This window comes from Gracilinanus agilis, chromosome 6, assembly GCF_016433145.1.
Source record: "Gracilinanus agilis isolate LMUSP501 chromosome 6, AgileGrace, whole genome shotgun sequence".
NCBI classification, from domain to species: domain Eukaryota; kingdom Metazoa; phylum Chordata; class Mammalia; order Didelphimorphia; family Didelphidae; genus Gracilinanus; species Gracilinanus agilis.
In genome coordinates, this window is record NC_058135.1 from 161,827,368 (window position 1) to 161,855,235 (window position 27,868).

Sequence of the window (27,868 nt, forward strand, 5' to 3'; positions counted from 1 at the left end):
ATGACCCTTCAAGAAATGGTGCTTCAAGCTGCTGCCCTTTACTCTGACCGAACAGCTGTCTGTTTTGATGGATGTAGTAATCAACGTTCAGTTTATTATACCTACAAATCTGTGGTTAATATTGCCTCAGAATTATCTAGCTTTTTGCAACTACACTGCAATTTTGAAGGGATCCATGAAATTGGCCTCTTCTGCTATCCAGGAATAAATTTACCATCTTGGATTTTGGGGTAATATCATTTGGCATTGTTACATTTATTAATAATCTTTGCTGATTTAAGATTCTTACATAGGTAGAATGTAGTAGAAATTACAGTGTTATTTTCTGTTTATCTTCATCAGTTTTTAGAAAGATTGTTTTCTAATGAAATATTCAATTCAAGCATTTAATTATTTTGAATTTATTTAATAGAATCTGAGGTTATAGTTGACAAAAAAATTTGTATATTTTTATTCCTCCCACCTTAGAAATAAGTATTTTTTGTTTTCTAAGATATTTTATTTTACCAATTACATGTAATAATTTTCCATATAAGTTTTCTGAAGTTATAAGATCCAAATTGTCTCTCTCCCTTCCTTCTCCCTTCCAGGATATGGTAAGCAGTTTGATCTTGGTTATATGTGTATTATCAGGCAAAATGTATTTCCATATCATATTGCTCATTGTTGTAAGAGAATAGTTATGTATTTGTCAATTTGAGGAATGATTTCTCTCATAAATTTGATTGAGTTAATAAGCATCCTGATAAAAACCTTTTTTTTTTCCCTTCAAAATACAAGTCTGTGATTTCACTGGTATAGGGAAGTATGGATAAGAAAGGCTCTCTGCAGATTCCAATGTAAAGCTATTCAGTAATATGTAATCTTATTTGTGTAGGGGAATGTTTTGACTAGTGTCAGCCATTATGTTTCAGAGACTAAATAAATATAAATTATAGCCTTTCCAATTCTGAGGCCAACTCTCCAAAATACTGTTCCAGGTTGTTTGTCATATCATTACAGAAATGTTACTGTTAGAAAAATGAGTCAATAGTACTTAATAAGAATTCTTGATCGTGGTCTGTTTTTAAAATTTCTAGTTAAAAAAAGTTTTGGGTTGTAGTCAAAGAAAAATGAATTATTTAGGATTAAGCCACTAGAGGGAGCTAATTTTAGCTACAGTAAACTAACCAGTTTAATATATCAATATCATACATTGCTGAAATCCAAATGTAGCACATTTGGACATACACTGGATTACTTCGTGAATGTTTCTGATACTTTAAATAGATTATGAATTGCTTTATAGCTTGGATGAACATTATAGATTTGCTATTAATCACAAATCTTGACCAGCAGCAAGAGTTTAATGTGTATATTGAACTAAAAGTATGTGCTTAAAATGGCTTATATGAGCTTTTGTTCTTAATACACTGTCATAAACTATAAATTTTTAAATTTTAAATTATTGTATTTTTGATAGGATGAATGTTTTGTAGGGTGAAGAGTATGATAGTGGTAGTTGCATAAGAACTTGTGCCATACATTTGATTAGCCTAGATGGCTAGTTAAAGAAATTTATTTCTTATTATCTCTTTTATAGTTTATGTGTTTATAGAATGAGATGAAATTGTTTTTTCCTTAGTTTTTATTTATATTGGAAACATTTTGATTTTATCATTTAGTTGTTAGAATTTAGGGTTCATATTTAAATTTCTTCAGCTAGAAATTCTAAAAGTTGCACATTTATTTAGTTTTTAGCCACGTTGGTGGATAGCAACATTTCCCCCCCTCAGAACTCAACACTGGCCATAGCATCAATGTATATAACTGATGACTTGCTTTATGAACCTATGAAAAAATGTCAACTACTGTATTGAGCTTTCCTCAAAAAAATACTACAAATATTTTTTAGATTCATTAGACCTTTTAGAAGCAATGGCCAAAAAATTACTTTATTATACATAACCAAAGCAGTGAGAAAATGTTGGCAGTTTTTTTTTTTAAAGTAGAATGCTTTTAAAGTAATAGCAACCTCGTCACAGATGTTAGCTGTATCATCTTGAGAGATTTATCTTGGTTCTATCCTTCTGTCTCAGCATTCTGCAAGTTCCTGCTGCATATTCTCCTATTGATCCAGATGTACCACCAGAATTATCAGCTTATTTTATGAAAAAATGTAACCTCAAGTATATCCTTGTTGAAAAAAACCAAGTTGATGTAAGTACTTAGCTTATAAAATATTGCATTTGAATTTACCAGGAACCAGAATATTCTAAGATAGTATTATGTATATTGATGTAACACTATTGAATAACATTATGTTCTAGCTTTGTGATAGTATTGGGTATCATAAAAAGTGTAAAATACTTAAAATATTTTATCTCTTCATTTTTGTGGAACCTAAATGTGTTAAAAAGTAGAACTTCATCTTCGTATTAGAAATCAGGAGAATCTTGCTCTAGTTTTAAAAAAATATATACTTTTCAAAAAACTACACTTCAAAGAGTGTAGTTATTGGATTATAGATTGATATTCTTGGTAAAATTATGAAATGTATTCTGATTAAGTTTGAAAGGCTTATGGGCCACCCAGTTTGAAATAATAGTTATTATAGCTAACATTTATATAGTGTTTTAAAGTTTGTAATACACTTCACATTTAACTCAAAATAGTCCTGTTATTGCTATTCTTATTTTACAGAGTGGTCATACAGATAATAAATCCAGCCCAGAAGTCTATCTGTACCACCTAGCTGCCCTAGATATAATCACTAGGTTGTTGGGGGTATGTAACTAGGACTGAGGAGAAATCCTAGAGCAAGGTATATAAATTTGGGAGTCATCTTGGAACTTGCTAGTGAGCTAGTGAACATCTAAGTGAGAAAGTATAGAGACTAGAAGAGAGACCAAGGCATAGCTTTGGGGTAGACCACATTGGAAGGTATGATATGAGTGATGAATCAGCAAAGAAAATATTAGGAGGAGAGAACCAAGGGGAAACAGTCATGAACTCTTAGATAGATGCTCAGTACTGTGAGATGCTTCAGAGAAGTGTAGAAGGAAAAGGAATGAGAAAATACTTATTTGGCAGTAGATTTTTGGTAACTGGTAAAAGCAGTTTGAGATGAATGATGAGATCAAAAGCCAGATTATCAACTTGAAAAAAAATTCTTAGATTGTGTAACAAAATGAAAAAGTTGAAATGATAACTCCTGTGACCTTGGGCAAGTCATTTAATCTTACTTGTCCTCATCTTTAAGTTTCCCCATCTTTAAGATAGTTTGGACCAAATGACCCAAATTCCCTTTCATACTTTCATTTGTGATCCTATGAGTTTATAGAGAAGTGATATTCAGTCCAGAGTGATAAAAATCTTTTAGTAACTGGTAGCATTTGGACTAAAATTTTGCCCCCCAGACTAGTGGTTTTTCTACTATACTATACTTCATTCATTTGGCATATTTGTAATTCTTTAGTGTAAGAAAGTTATTTTACATTGAACACTGCTTTATATACCTATAGTGGCATTTCTGAAACTATAAATTAGAGAAAGAACATGTTTAGTTTTTTAATTTATAATACTTTTTTTGCCATCTATTGTAGAAATTCAAATCTTCTTATGAAACTTGGTTAAAGAATGATACCATCACAGTAGACCATACTGGTGTGACACTTTTTGAACTTCACTGGAATGATATTGATGTAAACTTGATGCTACATGATAAAAAAGAGAACCATGGAAAGGAAAAAATGAATAATTACATCAGTTTTTTGAACAGCAATGAAGAAAAAGCTAAGAAATACATGGATGTCAGATTACAGCATTGTTTAGCTTATGTTCTGCACACTTCAGGAACTACAGGAATTCCTAAAATTGTCAGAGTGCCTCATTCATGTATAGTACCAAATATTCAACATCTGCAGTGAGTTTCTAAAAATTTCTTTCTTCTGAATTGTATCTTAAGGAAAAATGAGTTCTTGAAATTTAAAAAACAAAAAACAAGTTACTGTATTGATAGCCTTAAAGAGGTTATTTTTGCCCTATTTGTTTTATACGCTACTAGGAGTATCTGAACATGTTATTCTGGACAAACCAATCTTTCTGTAAGAGGGGAGACTAGATATTTAAGGTTGTTTGCCAGAAATCAAATAACTTGATTTCAAAATAAAATAGACCCAAGTCAGGATGACTTTTATGGTGGTTTATTTACAATTAAGAAGGTTGAAGGTAGGGAAATTGAGAGAGGGAAACTCTGGCCTGGACCAGAGACCTGAACCAGGTAGGAATTTAGAGTCCCCAGCAGAGGGGCACAGAGGTTAATTAAAAAGGCTTCGAGCCACAAGGCCTCCTCTAAGAAGAGAGGCCTCCTTGAGGCTAGAGCCTCCAGAAAAGCCAAAGGGAAGAGAAAGAGAGTCAGCCTAACTTACCCACGTGACAATTCAAAGGGAAGCAGTCTGAGGTCTCACCAGAGATCCTTCCACACCAAGTTCAAAGCACCAACTGCCTCCACAGGAAGTTACCATCATATTTAAAAGATAGTATCTTTTGTCACTTCCTGCATCCACCTCCAATTTCAAGTGGACAAATGGCAGCCTGGACACTGTTTTGGTCTGCCCAAAGGGTAGTCCCTTGTTTTTGATTTGTCACTTATTATCATGTATCGGTCACAGACCTCCCCCTCCCCACTTAATTCTAAGTTGGGTGGGGTAACATTATTTCTGGTGGCTAAGTCTACACAAATGAATGAGGGTGAACTAATTCCATTCACACATTTCTAAGCCTATTTCCTCATAAAAGGGGCATAGAAACACTTGTACCACATAGCCACAGGGTCTTTGTACAGAAAGTACTTTTAAAATTTCAGAGCCATGTAAATGTTTTATGCTTATATTAGTGAAGGAAAACTCTGTTAGCTTAAACTAATTCCTGCTCTTCTCTATTAGTCTTTTTTGTATTTAATTTAGAAAGGAAAATGATATACAAGTAATAATATTTTTCTTTGTTCTGACTTGCAATTAAGTAACCTGGTATAAGCAGGGAGAATTATTTATTAGAATCATAGATTTTGAGTATTATAAGGAATTTTTGAGTTCATCCAGCATATTCCCTTGTTTTCAGATGAGGAAAGTGAAGTTCAGGGCAGTCATCGCTCTGTTACAGTGTTAAGAATGGAATTTTGGAAGGAGATTATGGAAGCTAAATAGCTTTTACATATACTGTAATTAGTCCATTGCCTTGCTTTGGAGTCTTAAGGTGAGAGGAAGTTAGGTTTATTATTTCTCATTGCCAATTGCTCTTATAGCAAGTGTTTTCTGATTAGGGTAATCACTTTATGACAGCTATGGAGCAGCCATAGTATATGATGTATACAGTTCTGGTCTGGTAACCTCTTAAATTTTATGACAGTCATTATTTGTCTTTCAAGATTATGATCCTTGATAATGTTAATTTGATGATGCCCCTAAAACTTTTCCCAAAAAAAGCATAGCCAGAAAGAAAATAGGAGAATGGAAGTGAAATGATTTGGCCAGTTGTATGGCTTTAATTTTTTAGAAGCATTTAAATAATCTAGTATCATATTACTTATAAGTAATGATGATAGAGGGCCTTGAAATGAGGAAGTCCTAGGTTTAATACTAGTGTCTGACCCATATTAGCTGTGTGATCATGAGCAAACCACTTCATCTTTCAGTTCTCTGAGAAACTCTTAATAGCTATAAGTGAAAAATGAATTACCATTCTGCATAGTGCAAATAATTCCTATACTGGACCTTCCTAACACAAATTAAAATTATAGGTTGGGAACAAAAAAAAAGAGAAACAAGACAATGAGGAATCCTAGTCTTCTGGCAAGAAATTAAAAAAAAATTAATCTTCACTTTAATAACAAAGGAATAATTTAGTTTTAAAAAATTGAAGTATTTATATTTGGCTTTATACTTGCCTTTTTTTTATTTTTGTCTTTTATTAAGCTTCTTGATTCTTAATGTGTAGCTCTGAGAAAATCACCATTAAGCCTTATCCTTTTCTATCTTATCTCAGGCCAAGAATCCAATTAAAATTTTTTTGATACAGGTTGGGATTTGAGGCAAAGGGAAATTTTATAGGGTTGTGGATATTGTAATTTTTATCATCATATGTACTTCTAAGCTGACCTATCAGTTATGACTTCATTTCGACTTTATTCCACCATTTTTTACCCAATTTGACTTCTCTGTGTTGTGATTTATTTATAACCTAAATACTTCTCTGGTTAAATAAAAACAGGAAAATACTTGGTCAGAACTTCCAAGAGTTTTCTTTTAGACCTTCTTTTTCCTCCTTTGAATCTCAGTTTCTTTACATTCTGATTTTAATCCCTCAATTTCCCAAGATTTTCTTGAAATTAGTTGCAAATTCTTTTGGGATTATGGTAAATCGGTCAGTTTTTGTTTAGGGAGCTGATATTTAGGCTGTAGCCTTAATTTTGTGTATGTTTCATAACTTTTCGAATGGAAGTTCTAGATAGTGATTGAAAATCAAGTAGTACTTATTTTCAATATATATAGATAGATATGGTTTGCTAGGTGGTTCAGTGGATAAAGTACTGGTCCTAGAGTCAGGAACACTCATCTTCATGAATTCAAATCTGGCCTCACACAGTTAATAGATTTGGAACCCTGGACAAGTCACTTAAACCCATTGACCTCCGTTTCTTCATCTGTAAAATGATCTGGAGAAGGAAATGGCAAACCATTCCAATATTTTTGCTGAGGAACCCCAAATGGGGTCATGAAGAGTCACAGATGACTGAACAACAATGGTAACAACAGACATATTGTATATTTAGAGTTAATTTGGAAGAACAAACAGACTCTTTGATCATTGTATTCCTGTGTTCCTAGAGATCACATCTTAAATCAGACTTATATAAGGAAATAACTTGAGTGTACTAAACTATTTTTATTTCTTAGAATAATGTCAAGACCAATAAAGAATTGAAGGTTAAGTTACTATTAGGTAGCCCTGGATGAATAGAGGATGAAGGCAGAATGTCAAAAAGTGGTACACATTTTATTTGTGTAAGCTAAACAAATGAATTTTTAGGATTAACAATTCCATTTGGTTAATTTAAAGAGAAATTATCTCATTAATTTCATAAATGTAATTGAGCTTAAATTTTACTACTTTATTGTGATAACCTTTTAGTAAATATTTATTGTAATTTCTTCTAACTATATGATATTTTTTCTTAGGACACTTTTTGAGATCAGCCAAGAAGATATTCTTTTCATGGCTTCACCTTTGACATTTGATCCATCTGTTGTAGAGATATTTCTTGCTTTGACAAGTGGAGCATCTCTGCTTATAGTTCCAAATGCTGTTAAAATGTTGCCATCAAAGTTAGCTACTGTTCTATTTAACCACCACCGAGTAACAGTTTTGCAGGTAGAGTTGTAGCTTTTTTAGTTATTTATTACACACATTTTTATATGTATATGTGTATATATATCTGAAACCCTGAAACATTCTATCCTATCTAACTATATATAGTTAGATCAGGTATACTTTTAAGATATTCTGATATTTTTTTAAATGGGGAAAAAATCATGATCCAGGAACAGTCACACTAGTCTGCAATGAATATGATCCCATTATCTTCCATCTCTCTATCTACCCTTAAATTCTCTCTTGAACTCCTATCAGTGCCTCAAACTCATACCTGTAATATCATTACTTTCCTCTCAAACCCACCAGTTTTCCAGACTTCCTATTTCTCTTGGGGAATGGATCATTTCCCCAGGTATCTAGTGCCATAGCTTTTAATTCATCCTTGTCATTCTCTTTTCCTCCTTTACTAACCACATGCAATTAGTTGCCAGATATGGTTCTTTCTCTACAATAGCTCATATCTGTACCTTTCTCACTAGCCTCTACTTTGGTTAAGCCCTTCTTTATTTCTTGCCTAGCCCATTGTTATAGTGTTATAATTGTCCTCTGTGCTTCTAGGCTCTCTCTTTTTTAATCAGCCCTCCATACAGCCACCAAATTAATATTCCTAATACATCCCTTCTCTTGTCAATGATTTAGATACTAGCTATCTAGCCTTTTCCCAGCTCAAGAAACTCCAGTAGCTCTGGATTTCCTTTAAAGTACAAATGCCTCAGCCCAGCACTTAAAACCTTCTGCAATCCAATTTTCTTTTCTAGATATTTCATTCATGCACATACTTTCCAGCCAAACCTCCCTCCTAGCTATTGCCTAAACTTGACATTCTATTTGCCATCTTTGCCTGGATTGGATAATTTCGATGAACTCCCTCCTCACCTCTACTTCTAAAAATCCCGTAGGTTTCTTTCAGTTTATGTGTCTCCTCCTGCTCAAAGCCTTCCCTCATCTCCCAGTTGTTAGTGCACTCTTTCCTTAAATTATTTTGTATTTATTTTCTGTATATTTGTATATATTCCTCTCTACCTATCCCTAGGTGCAAGCTTTATTGGAAGGAAGGAAATGCTTTGTTTTTAAATCCCCAGTATCTAACACAGTTCCTTGCATATAGAAGATACTTAATAAATGTTTGTTGAATTGAATATCTTAATGAATATTTTTTACTCAGCATAATTTATAACTTCCGTTAAAAACATACTCAGCTATTTCTTGGCCCAGAAGTTTTATTGGGTTCTCAGAAGCTGGGCTGATGGAATCCAAGCTCTTCCTGTTTCTGCCAAGTTGAAAAGGCTTTGAATATGAGCCTAGTGATAAAGTATGTTTGACTTCTCTGCTGTCCAGTCAGTAAGAATTAAGTGACTACTATGTACCTGACACTGAGTTGAGCACTAGGAATACAAAGAAAGACAAAAGATAATCCCTGTTTTCTAGTAGAAGGTGAGATTTTAGCTGAGGCTTGAGGGAAGCTAGGGAAGCCAAGAGACAGATGAAGAAGGAGAACATTTTAATCATGGTCCAGAGAGAGTACCTGGAGCTGAAAAGAATGCCTTGTTTGGGAAGAGCAAGGAGGCCGGTATCACTGGATTGTAGATTAAAAATGTGTGTGTAATATAAAAAAATATAAGGAGACTAGGAATGGGAAGAACGTAGGCTTAAAATGACAGAGAATTTTATATTTAATCCTGATATATGGTTGGACCTGTACTTTAGGAAACTCATCACTTTAGTGACTGAATGGAGGATGGATTGGAGTTGGGAGAGACTTTAGGCAGGCAGAATAAGAATCCCCCCTCAACAAGATACCCAACAAGTAGTCATCCAGCGTATACTTGAAGCCCTACATCCAGGGTACAGTTTGGATTATTTGACCTACCCTTTCAACAATAGGATTCTGATTTTCTCTATGCTGTCTAGCTTATGGGAGGATAAGAATGAGAGTTTTTGTAAAGTGCTCTGCAATATAAATCCTAGCTATTATTATTATCATTAATACCATTTCTCATTGTAGTATCTTTAACTGACTATAACATAACAGTCTCAAAAGAGCAAATGATGAATTCCCTGTAGATAGCTCATTTAATGCCAAAAGTTTCAGTGGCTTATGAAATATTTTCGTAAGTATTAATCTTGGGGTATGCCTGCATATTTAAGTATTATAAACCATGTTGTATTGTTTAGTATTGAATGATTCCTTCTTTCACATTTTTTTTAGTTAGAAAAGATGGAAATAGATGAATGTTTTTAGCTTAGTGCGAGTTTTGAAATCATTAAAACTCCCCTTCTTTCTCTGTGGCAGAATATCTTAGAAACATGTTGATTAAATGTTTTATAGGATTTATTATCAGACATTAAGCAGTTGAAGAAACTAATGCACTTATCTATTAATTTTTCCCCAAAATATTGGTTTGGCATTTGATACACTTTGCTTCAGTTTTCCTACAATACTCAAGTATTGAATGCTACATTGTTTTTAGCATGTTATTAAAATAGACCAAATGAGTTCATAATTGTAATTAATGTGGAGGGTAATAGATAGTTTGATAGCTATGTATTTATTATAAGAATATGGCATGTTAAGTTATCATAAATATGTGTGCAGGCTACACCAACACTGCTTAGAAGATTTGGATCTCAGCTCATCAAATCATCTGTTTTATCAGCTACTACTTCACTTCGTGTATTAGCCCTTGGTGGTGAAGCATTCCCATCATTGAGTGTCCTCAGAAGCTGGAGGGAAGAAGGCAATAAAACTCAAGTATTTAATGTTTATGGTATCACAGAGGTGTCCAGCTGGGCAACATGTTACAGGATTCCAGAAGAGGATCTTTGCTCCACTTTGGGGTGAGGCCTATGATTTGGTCATGGGTTGGGGATGTAGCTTTTTCTCAAGAGCTCAAAAGTGATGATACTTTAGATATTTTTATAGGCCAGGTGTCATGATGGGAGAAGGGATTCCACCTGGGATAGTGAGTTGGAAATACAGAATCTTTTTTTGTTGTCTTGGCCTATTAGTGTATTTTAATACCCACTTGCAGAATGTGTATGTTGACAGATTTCTGAGCCTTCTCTATCCAATGCAAAGCAGCCTTCCCACCTTATAGGGCACATTATGAATTTATCTCATCCAACTTTAACAGTGTCCTAACTGTAGCAAGGCAGTCCTTTTGTTCTTTCCTAATTTGTTTGCAATTTCATTTCTTATGAAAGTTTTTCTAAATCTTCTCTTATCTCTTCAAACATTCCATTTACCACATCTTTCCTCTCTACCCTCCTCACCTGAGGACCTTTGCTCTTACTTCTTTGAGAAAATTGAGGCTTTTTAACATTAGCTGGCTCTTTTTCTCATCTCAGAATAATGATAGCTAAAACATTTACATAGTGCCTACAATTTAACAGGCACTATGCTAAACACTTTTTACATTTTACAGTTGAGAAAATTGAGGCAAATAGTGATTAAATTATTTGCCGTGGATCACACAGTAAGTATGTGTCTGAGGCTGGATTTGAACTTGGGTCTTCCTGACTCCCCTCTTCCCGACTCTAGATTCTGTACTCTATCCACTTAATTTTTGACTTCATACTCTCTTCCTCCATTAGTCTTTGACAATGAGCAACTCTTTTCCTTACCAGTGCCAGTACTTCTCCTTGTGCTCTTGTTTCCAGCTCCAACAGAAGAATGTAGCCTCAGTCACCCTCCTTCCTTTTTCATTACTTTTTCCTTTCTCTTTTCTCCTCCTCACCTTTTTTTTCTTCCCTATTGTCTTTCAGTGTACCTCCTCCATTCTTTTTTTTTTTTAAACCCTTACCTTCCGTCTTGGAGTCAGTAATGTGTATTGACTCCAAGGCAGAAGAGTGGTAAGGGTTGGGCATTGAGGGTTAAGTGACTTGCCCAGGGTCACACAGCTGGGAAGTGTCTGAGGCCAGATTTGAACCTAGGACCTCTAGGACTGGCTCTCAATCCACTGAGCTGCCCCCTCCTCCATTCTTAATAGAAACTCCATATCCTTATCTAGATCCTATAGCATCTCCACACTTTATAACTTGATCCCTTTATCACTTCTCCCTTTCTTAGACAAGCTCCAAGAAAAAGCTGTTTATATTCAACTGCTTTTACTCTCCCTTCTCTCATTCATCAGCCCTTTATATTCTGGTTTCTGACTCATCATTCAACCTTGCTTTCTAATTTTCTTTTATTTTTCAAAATCTGGTAGTATTTTCTTAGTAGTCCTCATCCTCCTCAACCTAACTGTAGCATTTAACTTTGATAACTACCTTCTCTGAAAAAATCATTCCTCTCAGGGCTTATGTGATTATTTTCTCTTTTGCAGCTTTGTTGATTCACCAACCATATCTTGTTTTAACTGTTCCTGGTATCTGAAGCTCTGTCCTATACTTCCCACTCTTCTTTCTGTGCTTACTTGCTCTCAGTACTTCATCAACATTATCACCTCCATGCATGTAACTTACTGATCTATATATCCAGCCCCAGGACTCCCCTTAATCATGTATCACCAATTGTCCATTGAACATTTCAGAGTGAATGTCCTTTCCTTAAATTCAGTATATCTGAAACTAATTTTGTTTCTCTATCCCCAAAGCCCCGTCTCTTACAGATTTACTTATTTCTGTCAAAGGTACCACCATTCTTTCAGTTTCCCAGATTTGTGACCTTTTGTGTATCCTTGACCCCTTACCTCTTACCCCACATATCTTGTCAGTTGCCACATCTTGCCGATTTTCCTTACACATGTGACCCCTGCCTCTATTCAAATGGCTACCACTTTAGTTCAAGTCTTTGTCATCTCTTGCTTTTTTTTGTAATGGTCTTTTAATTGGTATTTCTCTCTCAAGTCTCCCTGCTTCACTTCATTCTCCTGCTACCGACAAAGTGATTTTCCTTAATGGTAGGTCCAACCATATGGCTCTCCTACTCAGTAAATACCTGTGGGCTTCTTAACGCTTTAAGATGAGTAATTTTTAATCTGAGGTCCACAGATCCTTAGTTGGTCCATGGACAAATTTCAGGGTATTTTTGAACTTATATGAGAAAAAAATCACATCAATTTTTACAAACTTCTAAATGAAATTTTGCATTTTCTTTTTAAAGAAAACATCAGAGAAGGGGTTCTTAGGCTTCACCAGACAGCAAAGGTATCTGTGACATACAAAAAGGTTAATCCCAGCCCTAAAATCAGATATAAGTATACAAAAAAAAAAAAGTAACACACTGGGAGAAGGAAAAAGGAGAGCTAGAGGGAGGTAAATGATGTATAATCAAATATTAGCTTCTCTGTTAACCTTTAAAACCTTTCATAACCTTGTCCCAACCTATTTTTTCTAGCCTTATTCTCATTGCTCTACTTCACATGCTCTACAGTAGGCATTTTCTTTTCCTCACACATCAGTCTACATTTCTTCTCTTGGTGCCTTTCCACTGGCTCTCCCCCATACCTGGAATGCTCTCCTTCTAGACTTACAGCTTACATATGACCTACAGGAAACTTTCTGTCAACCATTAGTGCCTTCATTCATACTGTTTTCTTTAGTTACTTTGTATTTATTGCCTTTATACTTATTCTGTGTATATTTCCTTGTTGTTTCCCCCATTAGAGTTTAAGTCCCTTTATTTTTTTTAAGTTTAAGTCCCTATTATTTTTGTATCTTCAATGCCCAGTACATGTAAGTTCTTAAATACTTGTTAATTGACTTGACTTTCTCTAGCCTTTCAATTACACATAAAGTTCTTTTTTGAAACCATGTTATTTAAATAGATTGAAAAATGTTCATTCAAAACAACATTTAAAATCTTTTGGGGGTGGGGTTTGGATTGTGTTTTTGCAGAGTTGAGTCTCCTGTGCAATTGGGATTTCCACTGCTTGGAACAGTAGTCGAAGTCAGAGACACTAATGGTTTGACAGTTCAAGAAGGAGAAGGCCAAGTTTTTTTAGGTTATTTTATGTTATATATGTTGTTTGGGAATAATTATTTTAAAGAAACAGTAGCAAAATGTAATTCCAACATTTTCCTGTCATTTGCCGAAATTTCCAGCAAGTATAAATCTAAAATGTCTTCTCTTCAAAGGCATAAAACGCAAAAGAGATTGCTAGAATTATTTCAACTTAAAGTGTTTAATTGCTTTAAAAATTCTTAAGCATTTGCATAAAAATAATTCAGAAGATGTCCATTTAGGAGGCAACTAGTTGGTTCAGTGGATTGAGAGCCAGGTCCAGAGACAGGAGGTCTTGAGTTTGAATCTGACCTAAGACATTTCCTAGCTGCGTGACCTTGGGCAAGTCACATGACCCTCATTGCCTAACCTTTACCATTCTGAGTTGGAACCAGTACACAATATTGATTCCAAAACAGAAGGTAAGGGTTTTTTTTAAAGAGAAAAAAACAATTTGGGTGTGACCCTTCTGCTAAAAATCACCAACTTCAATGAAATTTCACTTTTTCAATTACCTCAAAAGCAGAGAGGACTTTTATTTTTTCTGGATTACGGAACATCTTCCTTTTTAATGTTGCTAATGTTTCAGAATTACATTTGGTATTTTGGCTATTAAATATATATATATATGTATATGTATATGTGTATATATATGTATATGTATATGTATATACATATATAACTTTACCAAGTCTGTCTAATGTAATTTTACTAATGTAAGATAAGATTATTTAAAAATTTTTTCAACTGATATTTTACATTCATGATTCTATTTTGTGGAGGTGGTGAGAAGCGGGTATGTTTTCTTGATGATGAAACAACTCTACCTTTTGGCACAATGAGAGCAACTGGTGATTTTGTTACTGTGAAGGGTGAAGCAATGTTTTTCTTGGGTCGGCAAGACAGTCAGATCAAACGTCACGGCAAACGTATTAACATTGAATTTGTACAGCAGGTAGGATTTTTAACTCTTTTCATTTGCAGATATTACCACTATTATGGGTCAGCAAGAATTCAAAGTTTGGGTTTTTTTTAGTGTTTCAGTGGATTGTGCATACTATTTTTTTTTACTATGTCCCTTGTTTCCAACTTCCCAGAAATATCATGTATTTTTCTAAATCCACTACTAACAGAGTGGAGCCCTGTTACCACAAAAAAATTATACTTTTAGATGTCTGAGTATTATCATAATCAAATAATTTTTGTTAAGAACTAATCCTCTACTAGTCCTTTTGAGATATTTTGATCCTAAACAATTAAATACAGTAACTACTTAGTTATACGAAGTACCGTCTTGCTGTCCTATCATGAAGTGGACAAGGCTTGTGTTAGCAGATTACAAGTATGAGTCATGTGTGACTTTCATTCAAGGAATGGTTTCTGTGTAAATAGAGGGGCTTATTATTGTTTCCTCATTGTAAAATGGGGATAATAATATTTGCACTCTGTACTTCCCATGGTTGTGAGGAAAAAACTGTTTGGCAAAGTGCTGTCTAAGAGCTCTTGTTACCATTAGAAGTTTGACCAGCAGGTAATGAACTTTTTTAGATGTTGCAACTCATGAGGAGTGTCTTTTAAAGCATCAGGGGGGTTGTGATCCACATTTGTGGAGAGAATACTTGCATTATCATAATCACTAACATTTTGAAATACAAGTTTGAAACAAGTTCTACTTAGGTTCTTAAAATGGATTGGTTTGACTTCAGATTTGGGGAGTTTGTATCCTCATAAGTTCAAATTTCAAATTATCTTCCCAGTAAAGCAGGATGATTTCTTTTGCTGTAGGTTGCTGAAGGAATTTGTCAAGTAGAAGCCTGTTCAGTTATATGGTATCATCAGGAAAGATTAATTCTGTTCGTGGTGACCAAAGATGATTTAGGGAAGGATCACATTTTAGGAGAACTTCAAAAACATCTTCCAAGTTATGCAATTCCAGATGACATTCTTATGATTGAAGCTTTACCGTTTACATCTCATGGTAAATTGCAGCGTGTGATTTTTTTTTTCCATTTTTTTTTTATTATTTTTTAAACCCTTAACTTCTATGTATTGACTTATAGGTGGAAGAGTGGTAAGGGTAGGCAATGGGGGTCAAGTGACTTGCCCAAGGTCACACAGCTGGGAAGTGTCTGAGGCCGGATTTGAACCTAAGACCTCCCTTCTCTAGGCCTGGCTCTCAATCCACTGAGCTACCCAGCTGCCCAGCGTGTGGTTTTTAAAGCAAATGTTTCATTGTGAGATAATGCCAAATACTTTCAGAGCAAGTTTCAAGTCTAGGTTTTTTAGCTTTTGCTCCTGATTTTAAGAAGTATATCATTCCTTTTAAATGAGTTTGATGAGTAATTCTAATTAACTGCCATGTTTGTCAGAAGTATTGTGTTGAATTCATTAGAATTAAATCATTACTGTTGAAAACCATTTTATGTCATGGAATTTCTAGGGTTTAAAGTGAAAACTACATATATTTATATTGTGATCACTGAAGATTATCTTGGAGCTGAAATGAAAATTTTCTTTCTTTTTTTTATTATTAAGGCAAAATTGATGTGTCTGAGTTAACCAAGATTTACTTTAACTATATAAATTTGAAACCTCACAGTAAGCTCAAAGGAAAAGAGGAACTGTGGGAGAGATTACAGAACTTATGGAAGGTAGTATTTTTAAGTTGCTTTTGAATCATTGCATTGAGGTCATTTTACATGTGTCAAGAATGAAATGCTTTTTATTAAGTCTAATATTACTAGTTTTACTGCTGCCCAAATATTTTGTATTATAGTTTTATCTGTTCATTTTGACTCTGAGCTATTCTGTAGTTATGGACAAATTATTTAGTTTATCATAAATTAAGATGACATATGCCAATAGTAGCAAGCAGCCAGGAATTGTCTTGACTGAAATGGGTTGGCCTTAATTTTTTGTGTTGATTTTCCCAGAGATAATCTGATGTTTAAAGATTCATGTATTCATAGCAGCACAGTGAAATAATAAAACACAAATTGTTTAAGTAGAGGCAGTCATTAGTGCCTTAATCTGTTTCTGATAGGTATTATACCTTTTTTTTGTTGAGTAAGAGGAAAGAGAGGAAAATGTGGACAGATAGGGCACTATTGCACTGCCCAGCTGTCATTTCTTCACGTTCACTTCTCCCAGATTCAGTTTCATGCTGTTAACCATTAAAAAAAAATTCCAAATCACAAAATGCTATTACAATTTAGTTCCTTCATTATGAATTATGGGTTTTGTACTCTTTGTCCTGCTGAGACATCAGTATTGGTGGGAGCAGCATAAGAAAGAAACAAGAGTTTAATGCTAATGAAGAACATGACCTCTATGTTCTTTCCTACTTATTAATTTAAGATTTCATATTATAGTGAGAAATTGGTGTCTTTGGTGTGTAATGTTGAATATTAATAATAACAACAAAACCTCACATTTATGTGTAAGCACAGGATCCTTGGTCTAGAAAGGGACATTTGAGGTCATAGGGTTAGAGAATTAGAACTGTAGGAACCTCCAAGGTCTGTAGCCCAGCTTCCTCATTTTACAGGTGAGGAATCTGAGACCCTGAAAGTTAAGTGACTTGCCTAAGTCCACACAGGATATAGTACCAAAGTGTGGAATTGAGCCTGGGTCTTCTGATGGAAAATTTAGCACTCTAGCCTTGCGCCAGTATGGAGCTGTCATTTACTTTAAGATTTACAAAGTGCTTTCCTCAGAATAACTCTGTGAGTACATTTATATAATATTTTCTGAGAAGCTCAAAAGCTCATATGTATATGGATATATGTGTGTGTGTGTGTGTGTGTGTGTGTGTGTGTATAAAAGCAACCAACAAGAACTTTAAAAAAAATTCTTTTATTTAATTAATTTAGAGCATTTTTCCATGGTTATAGGATTCATGTTCTTTCCCTCCCCTTCTCCTGCCCCCTCTCATAGCCGACGCACAATTCCACTGGGTTTTACATGTGTCATTGATCAAGATCTATTTCCGTATATATTTGCTCTAGGGTGCTCATTTTGAGTCCATATCCCTAATTATATCCCCATCTTTCCATGTGATCAGGCAGTTGCTTTTCTTCTGTTCAACAAGAACTTAAATACCTGTGATGTCATTCACCTGCACTCATGTTCCAACTAAAGAAATACATGGAGAATTTGGAGAGAGTTCAAAGGTGTTTTCAGTAACAAGAATGTAGTTAACCATCTTCAGCTATATGAAGGACCTTTATAAGAAGACTGGCTATTTTTAGTCCCCTCAAGATGGGGATTAGAGCTTTGATTTCTTTGGGATTGAGAACTTTTCTGGTGAGGAAACTCCTTCTCCCAATGCCAGCTGGCACTTTGTTTTGAATTATAAAGTCTGAAAAAGTTATCTAGAGCACCTAGAGGTTGAGGGACTTGCTCAGGCACCATAGCCAGTATATTTCAGAGGCAGGACTTGAACCTAGATTTTATTGCTGTTGAGATTCGCTCTCTACTACATTTATGCTATCTCTGCAGCTATTTTCATCTTTACTAAAAATTGAGTAAGAAAAATTAGGCTTAAATTGTAGCATAAAAGATTCTAGGAGATTAATGGGAATTAGGATGAGATTTTTGTTATTTTTATTAATGCTTTTATTATTGCTTTCCTTTCTCAAAGATAATCCTGTCCCCAGCCTCTGACATATGCACCCTCCCTTGTAACAAAGAATTATATTTAAACAAAATAAATCAACATAAAGCAAAGTCTGACAATATATAGGGAAAATTTTTTAAAGAACTTCTGGACTTGTCTTTCCTGGAGATTTTTTGAAAGTAGAATAAACTCAGATATTTGTGTATAGTCATGTATGAAAGAGGAAGTAAACCCAGTAATCTTTTAAGGGTCCTTCTTGCTTTGGATTCATGTGAAACTGATGAGGGCAAGTATTAACTGTTTTATAGAAAGATAAATCATAACTTATGTTTTGTGGACCATGTAATTGACAATATTAATAATATAGTATTAATATAGTTTCATTTTCTCCTTTGAGAAGGGGGAAATAGTTGTGAGTTTTGAATATTCAGAAGGTGTTAGTGGCAAAGCCAGTGTAGAATGAAGGCCTTCTTTATTAGTAATAAAGACAGAATTTCTTAAAATTTAAAACATGCACACGCACGCACACACATGACCTGTATATATATAGAGATATATTAGAAGTACTTGGGTACTTCTGTCCATGACATTGCTTAAGGTACACTTAGTACTTGCTGGATTTTTTTGTTGTTTAGTTGATTATCTTTCTTTCTTTCATTTTCTTTTCTGTAGTCTTCTCTACGACTTCTGGAAGATCCTTTGGAAGTTCCCAAAGATTCACTGTTCCTTAGTAATGGTGGTGATTCCTTAAAGTCCCTTTGGTTCAGTAATGAAATTGAGAATATGGTAGGCAGATCGATACCTGGACTTCTGGAAGTTATTCTCAGTTGCTCCATCTTAGATATATACAATTACATTCTCCAAGCAATGTTTCCTGGTGAAGATATACCATTCAGTAGGAGTTATTGCACAAAAAGAAAATTCAGTGAATTGAATGGAGAAGAAATCAATGGCAGATATGTAGATCAGAAACCTGGAAAGCCTGTGAATTCTGGCGAAGAGCAGAATACTTTTATTGCGTTGAGCAGAGGGAATCAGATTTTGTTTGTGAATGTCCACGAGTCTTTAAAAAATTCCCTAAGTATGGGACAGAGAGGAACTGAGATAGGAAAACATCCTTCAACATCTCATGATTTAATTTCATGGGAAGAGACAAAACCAAGTTTTGTTCAAAATATGACAAATGAAAGCTCCTTAACAGTTATGGGGAAGATGGATAGCACAGAAGAGATCAGTTCTATCCCCCAAATTTCTGAAGATGAGAATTCTGTTAGAGCATCTGAGAAAATGAAGTTATGTGTCAAGTGGAAGTCAGACACCGGCAAATGTGTGGATGCTTCACCTCTCATTGCAGTATTACCTCTCAAACAGTTATCTGCAACTGTCTACATTGGATCCCATTCTCATAGGATACAAGCAATTGATCTCTATTCTGGGAAAGTGAAATGGGAACAGATCTTGGGAGATCGCATAGAATCCTCAGCTTGTCTCTCTCATTGTGGAAATTTCATTATAGTGGGTATGTTCTTGAACTTTGGGTTTTTAGAAATGAAACGAGGAGAGGGCCAAGTTTGCACTGGCCCTAGGATTCACGCTACTATTTCCTTTTTCTAGTAGAGCTTCAAGAGGAACCCATTTGGCTCTTGTTAATAGCACTTGTCAGGTTAACCTTTAAGGACTCCCTCACAATTTAGATCCAATTGTCAGCCCTTGCCCAAGTCAAAAAGCATTTCTGATGCTTGGGCTGATCGGCATACTCCACTTTGGCCACACAGTGTCTGTGGCGGCTTTTCTCCTTAGAGGGCTTTGTACCTTCTGCAACTTAGATTTAGAAAGAGAACCAGCTTTTGGAATCTAATAGAATCTGTTGCATCTGTATATGTTGCTAGGATTCTGGATGCTTTCCAGCATAATGTACACTAGCCTTGCAAGTTAGTACAGTACCTAAAAGCTGTAGGACAATAAGAATTTTAATAAAAATATAAAATATTGTTTTGTTTCAGGTTAGAGATAGTTATTACCAGAGAATGCATCATTAAATAAGAAATTTGGAAAGGCTAATGAAAAATATTTTGGGTTTTTTGTTACTTCATTGTTGGAAGGAAGAGAATAACATTTATATAGCACCTATTATATGCCAAGCAGTATGTTAAACCCTTTACAGATATTATCCCAGTTGTGATATAGGGAACTTTCACTGAGGAAACTTCTGACAATGCGGTTGAGCAGCTGTTCTTGCAATTTATAATCTTAGAGAGCATCCTTGAAGGACTGAGCAGTTAAGCCAACTTGCATCAGAGGTCAAACTTGAACCCACATCTTCGAGTGCAGAGCTCCATCTCTGACCATTATCTTGCACAATCTAATAAAAAATGTTGCAGAACAGTAATGATTTTTTTAAAACAACTTACCTTAACCTTTCCTGCCAGCCTTCTCTTGTTTTTCACAGTTGGGAAGGAGCAGAGTTTCAAAATGTTTGCAGCTCTGTTCCTTAGCTTTTGCTATTCTAGTTGAATTGTATTTAAGTTATAACTGGATGCTTCTTTATTGGAAACCTCCATTTTTAAAACTAAAGAAAACTTTGTTATTAAGATTAGACATTCCCTATTGGATTTGGGAAGTAATTGTCTGGATGCTGTTAGAGAAGTTTCTTATAGTCTACCTGGGTCCTGGGATTTATCTGTTTACTCCACATACTTTTATAGACTTTTTTCTCTCACTCAGGCCACTCATGTAGAAGTAACAAGTCAGATAAAAATTCCAGAACAATATAGCTATGGAAAAGGAGGCAGATAGACTACTCTAGAGCAGGATTTCCAAAGTGGGTGCTACCGCCCCCTGGTGGGTGCTGCAGCCATCCAGAGGGGAGTGGTGATGGCCACAGGTGCATTTATCTTTCCTATTAATTGCTATTAAAATAAAAAAAAATTAATTTCCAGGGGGCTAAGTAATATTTTTTTCTGGAAAGGGAGCGGTAGGCCAAAAAAGTTGGGAACCACTGCAAGTCTAGATGGGGGGGGGGTGTAATATATTGTTAAGCTATTTTAGGGATTGAGAGCCTGTGAACTGTGAATTTACTTGACCAAGCAATTGTCATGAAATAACCCTGAACTCTGATTATCTTAAAATCTCTTCCCTCTCTACTCCAACTCCAAGAGAATCAGGGAATGGTATAGATTTTAAGGCACTTAACCTTTCCTAGTAAATAACTTAGCTGCTGGTGTCAGTAGTATTGAACCCCAAATGTGAAGCCTGGCTTCATTGCTAGGTTAGAAGTAGTTGCAGTATCAAGACTTGTAGCTTTTCTGTAATTTCTAATACAGAATTGAGAGTCACAGAATGTTCTCTTGTGTGATTATTTTGACCACTGTTGTCTTAGATTATCAACTAATGGGTCTTTCTATAACAACCAATATTAGTTGATTCTTTATTATTGCATAGTATTTGTTTTAGGGCTAAAGTGAGAGATTGACAATTAAGTGTATTCTGTTACTAAAATTACATTTTTCTGTAATTTTATGGGTTAGTGTTTTATACACACACACACACATACACACACACTTCAGTTCCCCGTCATCTGGATGCCTCACTAGCTTCTGACTGTAGCCAAAATTGAGCAGTCTTTTTTCCCCAAAACTTGTTTTTTTTTTTTATTTCACTGTTGCCAGCTAGTCAGAACTTTAACTCTTCCCACATTTGTCCAATTTGCCTCTATTCTTTCTTTGATTTTCCTATTGTTGCTATCATTATAGGCTTTTATTACCCTTATGGACTTCCGTAATCACCTAGTAGGACACTTTCCTCCTCTCCCCAGTCTGTACAAGCTGTCCTTCAGAGCACTGTCAGACTTACCCCCTTTATGCATAACTCTTAGCTTCTGTATGAGTTTTCTCTATTCAGTGCCTAAAGAGTAAAGTTCAGGCCTTTTTTTTCTGTCTTTAATGGCTGTCCACAAACTGAGCACTTTCCTCTGTCCGTTTTCTCTGCACATACTCTGTGCCCCAACCAAACAGAATTCTTTTCTATACTTTTCACCTACCCCACCTCTGTGCTCTCACACACACTGTCTGCTTTGCTCAGAATCCTTCTCACTCTCTCACCTCTCCCTTTTGAATTCCCACCCATCCTTTAAGCCAAACTCAGATGACAGATCCTTTCAGGTCAATAATGATCTTTTCCCCATCTCAACCTCACATTGCACTTCCCTTGCATCTTCCTGCTGTATTATTATTATTCTAGCTATCCCCCACTAAAATTAAGGGTCAATGGAAGCAGGAACTGTCTCTTATCTAAATTTCTATTTTTTACTCAGCCCAGTGTTCTCACCATTACAGATGTTTAAGTTAGGAGTTTTGGGGGGCTGTGAATTATTTACTCATGGACAAACTTTGTCTTCAGTAGGCAGTCTCCTTAAAAGGCTTCATTCAGAGCAGTTGTCAGATATGGGGACAGCATAAAAGAGCATTTGGTCTCTTTCTGATTTTTCTTGCTAGGGAGGACCGGATAATATCTGATTGGGTCAGGTGACTGTGTCAGCATCAGAAGCCCAAGAATACTTACAGAACTTTGGCTATGAATTTTCACAGGTTTTGTTTTCCAGTCATGTATCTAATCTTCCATCTGTGTCTTCCTGTTTCCCTAAAGGCTGCTATAATGGTTTAATTTATGTGCTCAGAAGCAATAATGGAAAAATACATTGGATTTTTGCCACCAAGGATGCCATTAAAAGCTCTGCAACCATGGATCCATCCACAGGTCTTATATATGTGGGATCTCACGACCATCATGTATATGCTTTGGATATTTACGTAAGAATTTACCCTAGTAGGCTCATGCATAACCAACAGAACAATTCATTTGTAGGGTAGAGGGTGTGAAACCATTAGTGTAGTTGTGTCTTTTAGAAAAAGGGAACTAAATATGTGTGTGATTGTTGCTTGTTTGCTTGCTTTTATTTCCAGAGTTTAATATAGTGAGAGAAGAGAACAGAGGGAAGTAATCTAAGAAAAATAAGGGGTTAATATTCTCTTTTAAAATGTTTAGGGGGAAGCTGGGTGGCTCAGTGGATTGAGAGCCAGGCTTAGACATGGGAGGTCCTGGGTTCAAATTTGACCTCAGACACTTCCCAGCTGTGTGATCTTGCGTAAGTCACTTGACCTCCATTGCTTAGCTCTTATGGCTCTTCTGCCTTGGAACCAATACACAATATTGATTCTAAGATGGAAGGTAAGGAGTTTAAAAAAATGTTTACAGAAATTTTAATCTTCTTTACTACGTTTTCCCCAAATAAATTTGGTCTTCTAATTTTGTCATTTGAAGTTTTTAGAAAAATAATCTTAAAGGGATCTATTAATCTTTACCTCAGAAAACTCAGTTTGTATATTCTTATATTTGCAGAAGGAGACCTGTGTTTGGAAGTTACCTTGTGAAGGAACTGTCTTTTCTTCACCATGTCTGAACCTGGTTCCATATCACTTATATATTGCTACACTTCAAGGACTTCTATTGGCTTTAAATCCAGTAAGTATAAAATGATCTGTAGTTATTTTATGACTTGTATTTTTAAAAATTATACTCTTATTTGAATTTTGAAGTCTGAAAGTATAAAGTAGTTTTCCAATAAAGATATTGATAATACAAAATCAATTAAAGTGAGAAAATCAGAAATACTGTATTGAAATTTTTTTTACAATCACAATATTTTTATTTTATTTTTAAAATTGGTATTAGATTGATTAGATAGACTCTTTCTTCTACATTGTCTGAGTTAGGATTTCATGTTTATTTTGAGGTCTTGGGACTCTCATTATTTTCTAACCAGTTTTCTTTCCTTTTTTTTTTTTAATTCTTTTGTAGCTCTCAGTTTTGTAATACATGGCAGCAGACTAATACATTTTTTTTTTGTCTTAATAAATTCTAAGACGGGGGGCATCTGGGTGACTCAGGGGATTGAGAGCCAGGCCTCAAGAGGCCAAATCTGATCTCAGATACTTCCTAGCTGTGTGACCCAGGGAAAGTCACTTAACCCTCATTTGCCTAGGTTTCATCTCTCTTCTGCCTTGGAACCAATACATAGTATTGATTCTAAGGTGGAAGGTAAGGGTTTAAAAACAAACCAAAAATAAATAAATAAATAAAGTTAATTCTAACACAAAAGAATGGCAAGGGCTAGGCAATTGGAATTAAATGACTTGCCCAGGTCACACATGTAGGAAGTGTCTAAGATTAGATTTGAACCCATGACTTAAGGCCTGGCACTTTATCCACTGTGCTATCTAGCTGCTCCAACAGACTAATAATTTACATGCAACTGTTTCTGTATTCATATTCCAGTTACATTTAAAATTTCAATCTTCAAATTCTCAGGTTTGGTGTTTTATGCTCATGCTTATAGAAGGATATGTTAGTTTGCTTTGTAAAGGGTCCAGCAGAGACCAGTGCAATAACATTTATTATTGTAAATTTTTATTATTGTTATTAACAGGCTACTGGAAATAGACTTTGGACATATTCCTGTGGAAAACCTCTTTTCTCTTCCCCTCAGTGCAGCTTGCAATATGTTTCTGTTGGTTGTGTGGATGGGAATTTATACTGCTTTAACCACATGGGACAACTGGTAAAAAAAATTATATAGTTTTCCTTAAAATTTAAAAAGCATAGTAGTTATATAAATATATGTGATAGAAATAAAAGTCTAGATGCTATTATTTAAATCTATAACCATTAGAACACTTGACCTTCATAGACTATTCTCCCATTTTAACTTGTTTAAAAAATGGATTTTAGGGGCAGCTGGGTAGCTCAGTGGATTGAGAGCCAGGCCTGGAGACGGGAGGTCCTAGGTTCAAATCCGGCCTCAGACACTTCCCAGCTGTGTGACCCTGGGCAAGTCACTTGACCCCCATTGCCTACCCTTACCACTCTTCCACCTATAAGTCAATACACAGAAGTTAAGGGTTTAAGATAAAAAAAAAAATGGATTTTATGATGCCTTTTATCTTTTCTTACAGTCATGGGCAGATAGAGTTTCCCTTTAGTCTTCCTCTCTGCCATTGTTTAACCTTACTTTGCAATAAAGAAAAATAATTAAGCTAAAGCACCTGTTATGGTGTATCAGACAGTGTGTATATAACATTCTGGCCTCACAGTCCCCTGTCTATCTGCTGTAACTGGGTTGGAGGAGGTAGGTTTTATCATTGATTTTTCAGTGATTCAGGGTATGATTTCCTTTTAATGGATTTCTCTTTACGTGGTTGTTGTCATTGTGTCTGCTCTTTTGGTTCTGCTTACTTTGCACTGTATCATTTTGTTAAAATCTTCCCAATTCTATGAATTCCTTATATTTGTCATTTTATAGGTTTCTGAGTGGCAAAATAAGGCTATGGTGGATGCGAGGACTCCAAAGGGGAGCACTTTTTTATTATAATTTTGTTTTTGTTTGTGAAACACTCAAGATGTCCCTGACTCGCAGGAATAATGATGAAGTCATATGTAAAGAGAGTCTTTACTTATCAATTGCTTTAATAGAGATCCTATGAAATTGCAAGGAGACAATGAACTATTGGGAGAGGCCAGTGGGGTGTTAAGTCATTACCCTTTCATAGAAAGGACACTAAGGGGCTAAGTGACTTGTCTAAGATCATAATAGTTGTGGACAGAACTGAAGCAAGGAGCTACATGTCTGGACTCTGAACTTGTTGCTTTTTCCACTAGACTGTACAGTCACCTAGACATTGCTTTAGATTTCTATCATTGCTTCATTTTCCCCAACCACTTAGTCTCCAAAAGTAGCCTTGTCCATGTGCTGGGGGGCTGGGGGTGGTGGAGGGGAAGATGTGCACATACACAAACAGTTCACTGTGGAAAGAGCTACATTAACTGTTGCTCAATTTTCAGTTTAAATTCTTTCTCTTCTCCAAATCCAGGAAATTACTACCAAGAAACTACTCTTACAGTCTAGTGCAAGATTATGTTACAATTGAACTTGTATGATCTTAAGGTCCTTATGGCACCTTCAATAAGAAACTCTAAATGGACCTTAGATTGTTTCCTGTGCTGTAGGGAGTCATGCAGTATATAGCTCACTTTGTTTAAGCTTTGCCACTGGAACAAGAGTTTAATATGGATGGTCAGTTAATCAGGAAAATCCTGTGACAGATATGTATGTCTCATTAAATGACTACATTAAAGCCTCAAAAACATTTTTTTTTAAAGCCCTTACCTTCCATCTTGGAGTCAATACTGTGTATTGGCTCCAAGGCAAAAGAGTGGTAAGGGTAGGCAATGGGGGTTAAGTGACTTGCCCAGGGTCACATAGCTGGGAAGTGTCTGAGGCCAGATTTGAAACCAGGACCTCCTGTCTCTAGGCCTGGCTCTCAATCCACTGAGCCACCCAGCTGCCCCCTCTCAAAAACACTCTTAAGGCTATTTCAATATATATAATTATGACATGAGCTTGGGAGATGGTGCTNAGGGCTAGGCAATGGGGGTTAATTGACTTGCCCAGGGTCACATAGCTGGGAAGTGTCTGAGGCCAGATTTGAAACCAGGACCTCCTGTCTCTAGGCCTGGCTCTCAATCCACTGAGCCACCCAGCTGCCCCCTCTCAAAAACACTCTTAAGGCTATTTCAATATATATAATTATGACATGAGCTTGGGAGATGGTGCTTTTGATAGCAGTTCCTTATTACACTTTTTTCACTGAAGTTAAATATTAAGTAAGTGACATTTATCTTCAATTCTCATTAAAAACTTGCCTGTAGAACTTAGAAACATTTGGGTTAAGATTAAATTTAGAACTATAAATAGATTACCTCTTATTTTTTTACTCTCTATAGGTTTGGCAGGTCTCTACTAATGGACCAGTCTTTTCATCCCCGTGCATCTCTTGTTCAACTAAGCAAGAAATCTTTTTTGGCTCCCATGATTGCTTTGTCTACTGTTATAATATGGAAGGACATTTCCAGTGGAAATTTGAAGCAACTGCAAGTATATATGCAACACCATTTACTTTCCATAATCACAATCTGAGCAGTGAAATGCTACTAGCAGCAGCATCTACTGATGGGAAACTATGGATTTTGGATGCTAAAAAGGGACAGTTAGAAACAGTATATAAGCTTCCTGGAGAAGTTTTCTCATCTCCTGTGGTCTGGCAATCAATGCTTATCATTGGGTGTCGAGATAATTATGTTTACTGTCTAGATTTGTTGGCTGTTACTGAAAAATAATAACCATCCAAAACAACCAGCTTCCGGTCCCTCTTCAGTGTTTTTATCAATACCAAATTGATAGAAATGTTTTTTTTTTTTAACATGTACACAGAGTTGTGCTTAGGTACTGTCCCTATCAAAGATATTTTGGTTAAAAAATAAATAAAAAATTATTCACTATGTGATACAGAGAGTGGGGCATAACAGTCAACAAAAAACTTACAATATTCTGATCCAAAAAGAAAATGAATCTGGCTAGAATGACTTTTGTGTTAGGCAGTCTGTCCTTACTGGCTTGATCTTTTATGCAGGGATTATACACCTTTTGGCTGGTAAAGGTCCCAAATTTAATACAACAAATGATTGAAATTTATGATTATTATAAGTGGTTTGCCTTTACATTAGCCGAGTGTATGTGCTTCATCCCCACGGCTGTAGCAATTATTCTGTCTCTGGCACTTCATGACAATCTCAAAAGTGGTTCTGACTCACCTATACAATTACTTCAAGGCATCTTCTCCAAAATCTGATACTGAATCCACGGAACTAGTAGAAAACATCAAGCTACTGTTCCAGGTGTTGAAACAAATCTGAGAGGGCAAAGAGCTAGACAAACACATGATCCCACAATTAGAGATAGTGGAATCCAAATTTCTAGGCTAAAAGAACACCGAGAAAGA

At 35.5% G+C, this 27,868-nt stretch overlaps 1 protein-coding gene across 2 annotated transcripts; it reads left to right on the forward strand.

Moving 5' to 3' along the window:
• On the forward strand, positions 1-27,857 carry AASDH (aminoadipate-semialdehyde dehydrogenase). 2 transcript variants are annotated; one of them, XM_044682227.1, is made up of 14 exons: positions 1-230; positions 2,079-2,199; positions 3,585-3,904; positions 7,218-7,410; positions 10,010-10,251; positions 13,252-13,358; positions 14,140-14,312; positions 15,143-15,335; positions 15,893-16,008; positions 18,648-19,494; positions 22,620-22,783; positions 23,373-23,495; positions 24,460-24,591; positions 26,814-27,857. In XM_044682227.1, the coding sequence occupies exons 1-14, from the start codon at positions 1-3 to the stop codon at positions 27,204-27,206; spliced, it is 3,354 nt and encodes a 1,117-aa protein (XP_044538162.1). In that variant the 3' UTR covers positions 27,207-27,857. The 2 variants fall into 2 exon arrangements, with proteins under 2 accessions (XP_044538162.1, XP_044538164.1); XM_044682229.1 differs by lacking the exons at positions 22,620-22,783; positions 23,373-23,495; positions 24,460-24,591 and having other exon boundaries at positions 26,814-26,923.
• The last annotated feature ends 11 nt before the right edge of the window (positions 27,858-27,868 follow it).

Coding starts and splice junctions, on each gene's coding strand:
- AASDH (XM_044682227.1), top strand. CDS start 1: ATGACCCTTCAAGAAATGGTGCTTCAAGCTGCTGCCCTTTACTCTGAC. Junction 16,009..18,647: donor GATTACAGAACTTATGGAAG/GTAGTATTTTTA, acceptor TCTTTTCTGTAG/TCTTCTCTACGACTTCTGGA. Junction 22,784..23,372: donor TATATGCTTTGGATATTTAC/GTAAGAATTTAC, acceptor TTATATTTGCAG/AAGGAGACCTGTGTTTGGAA.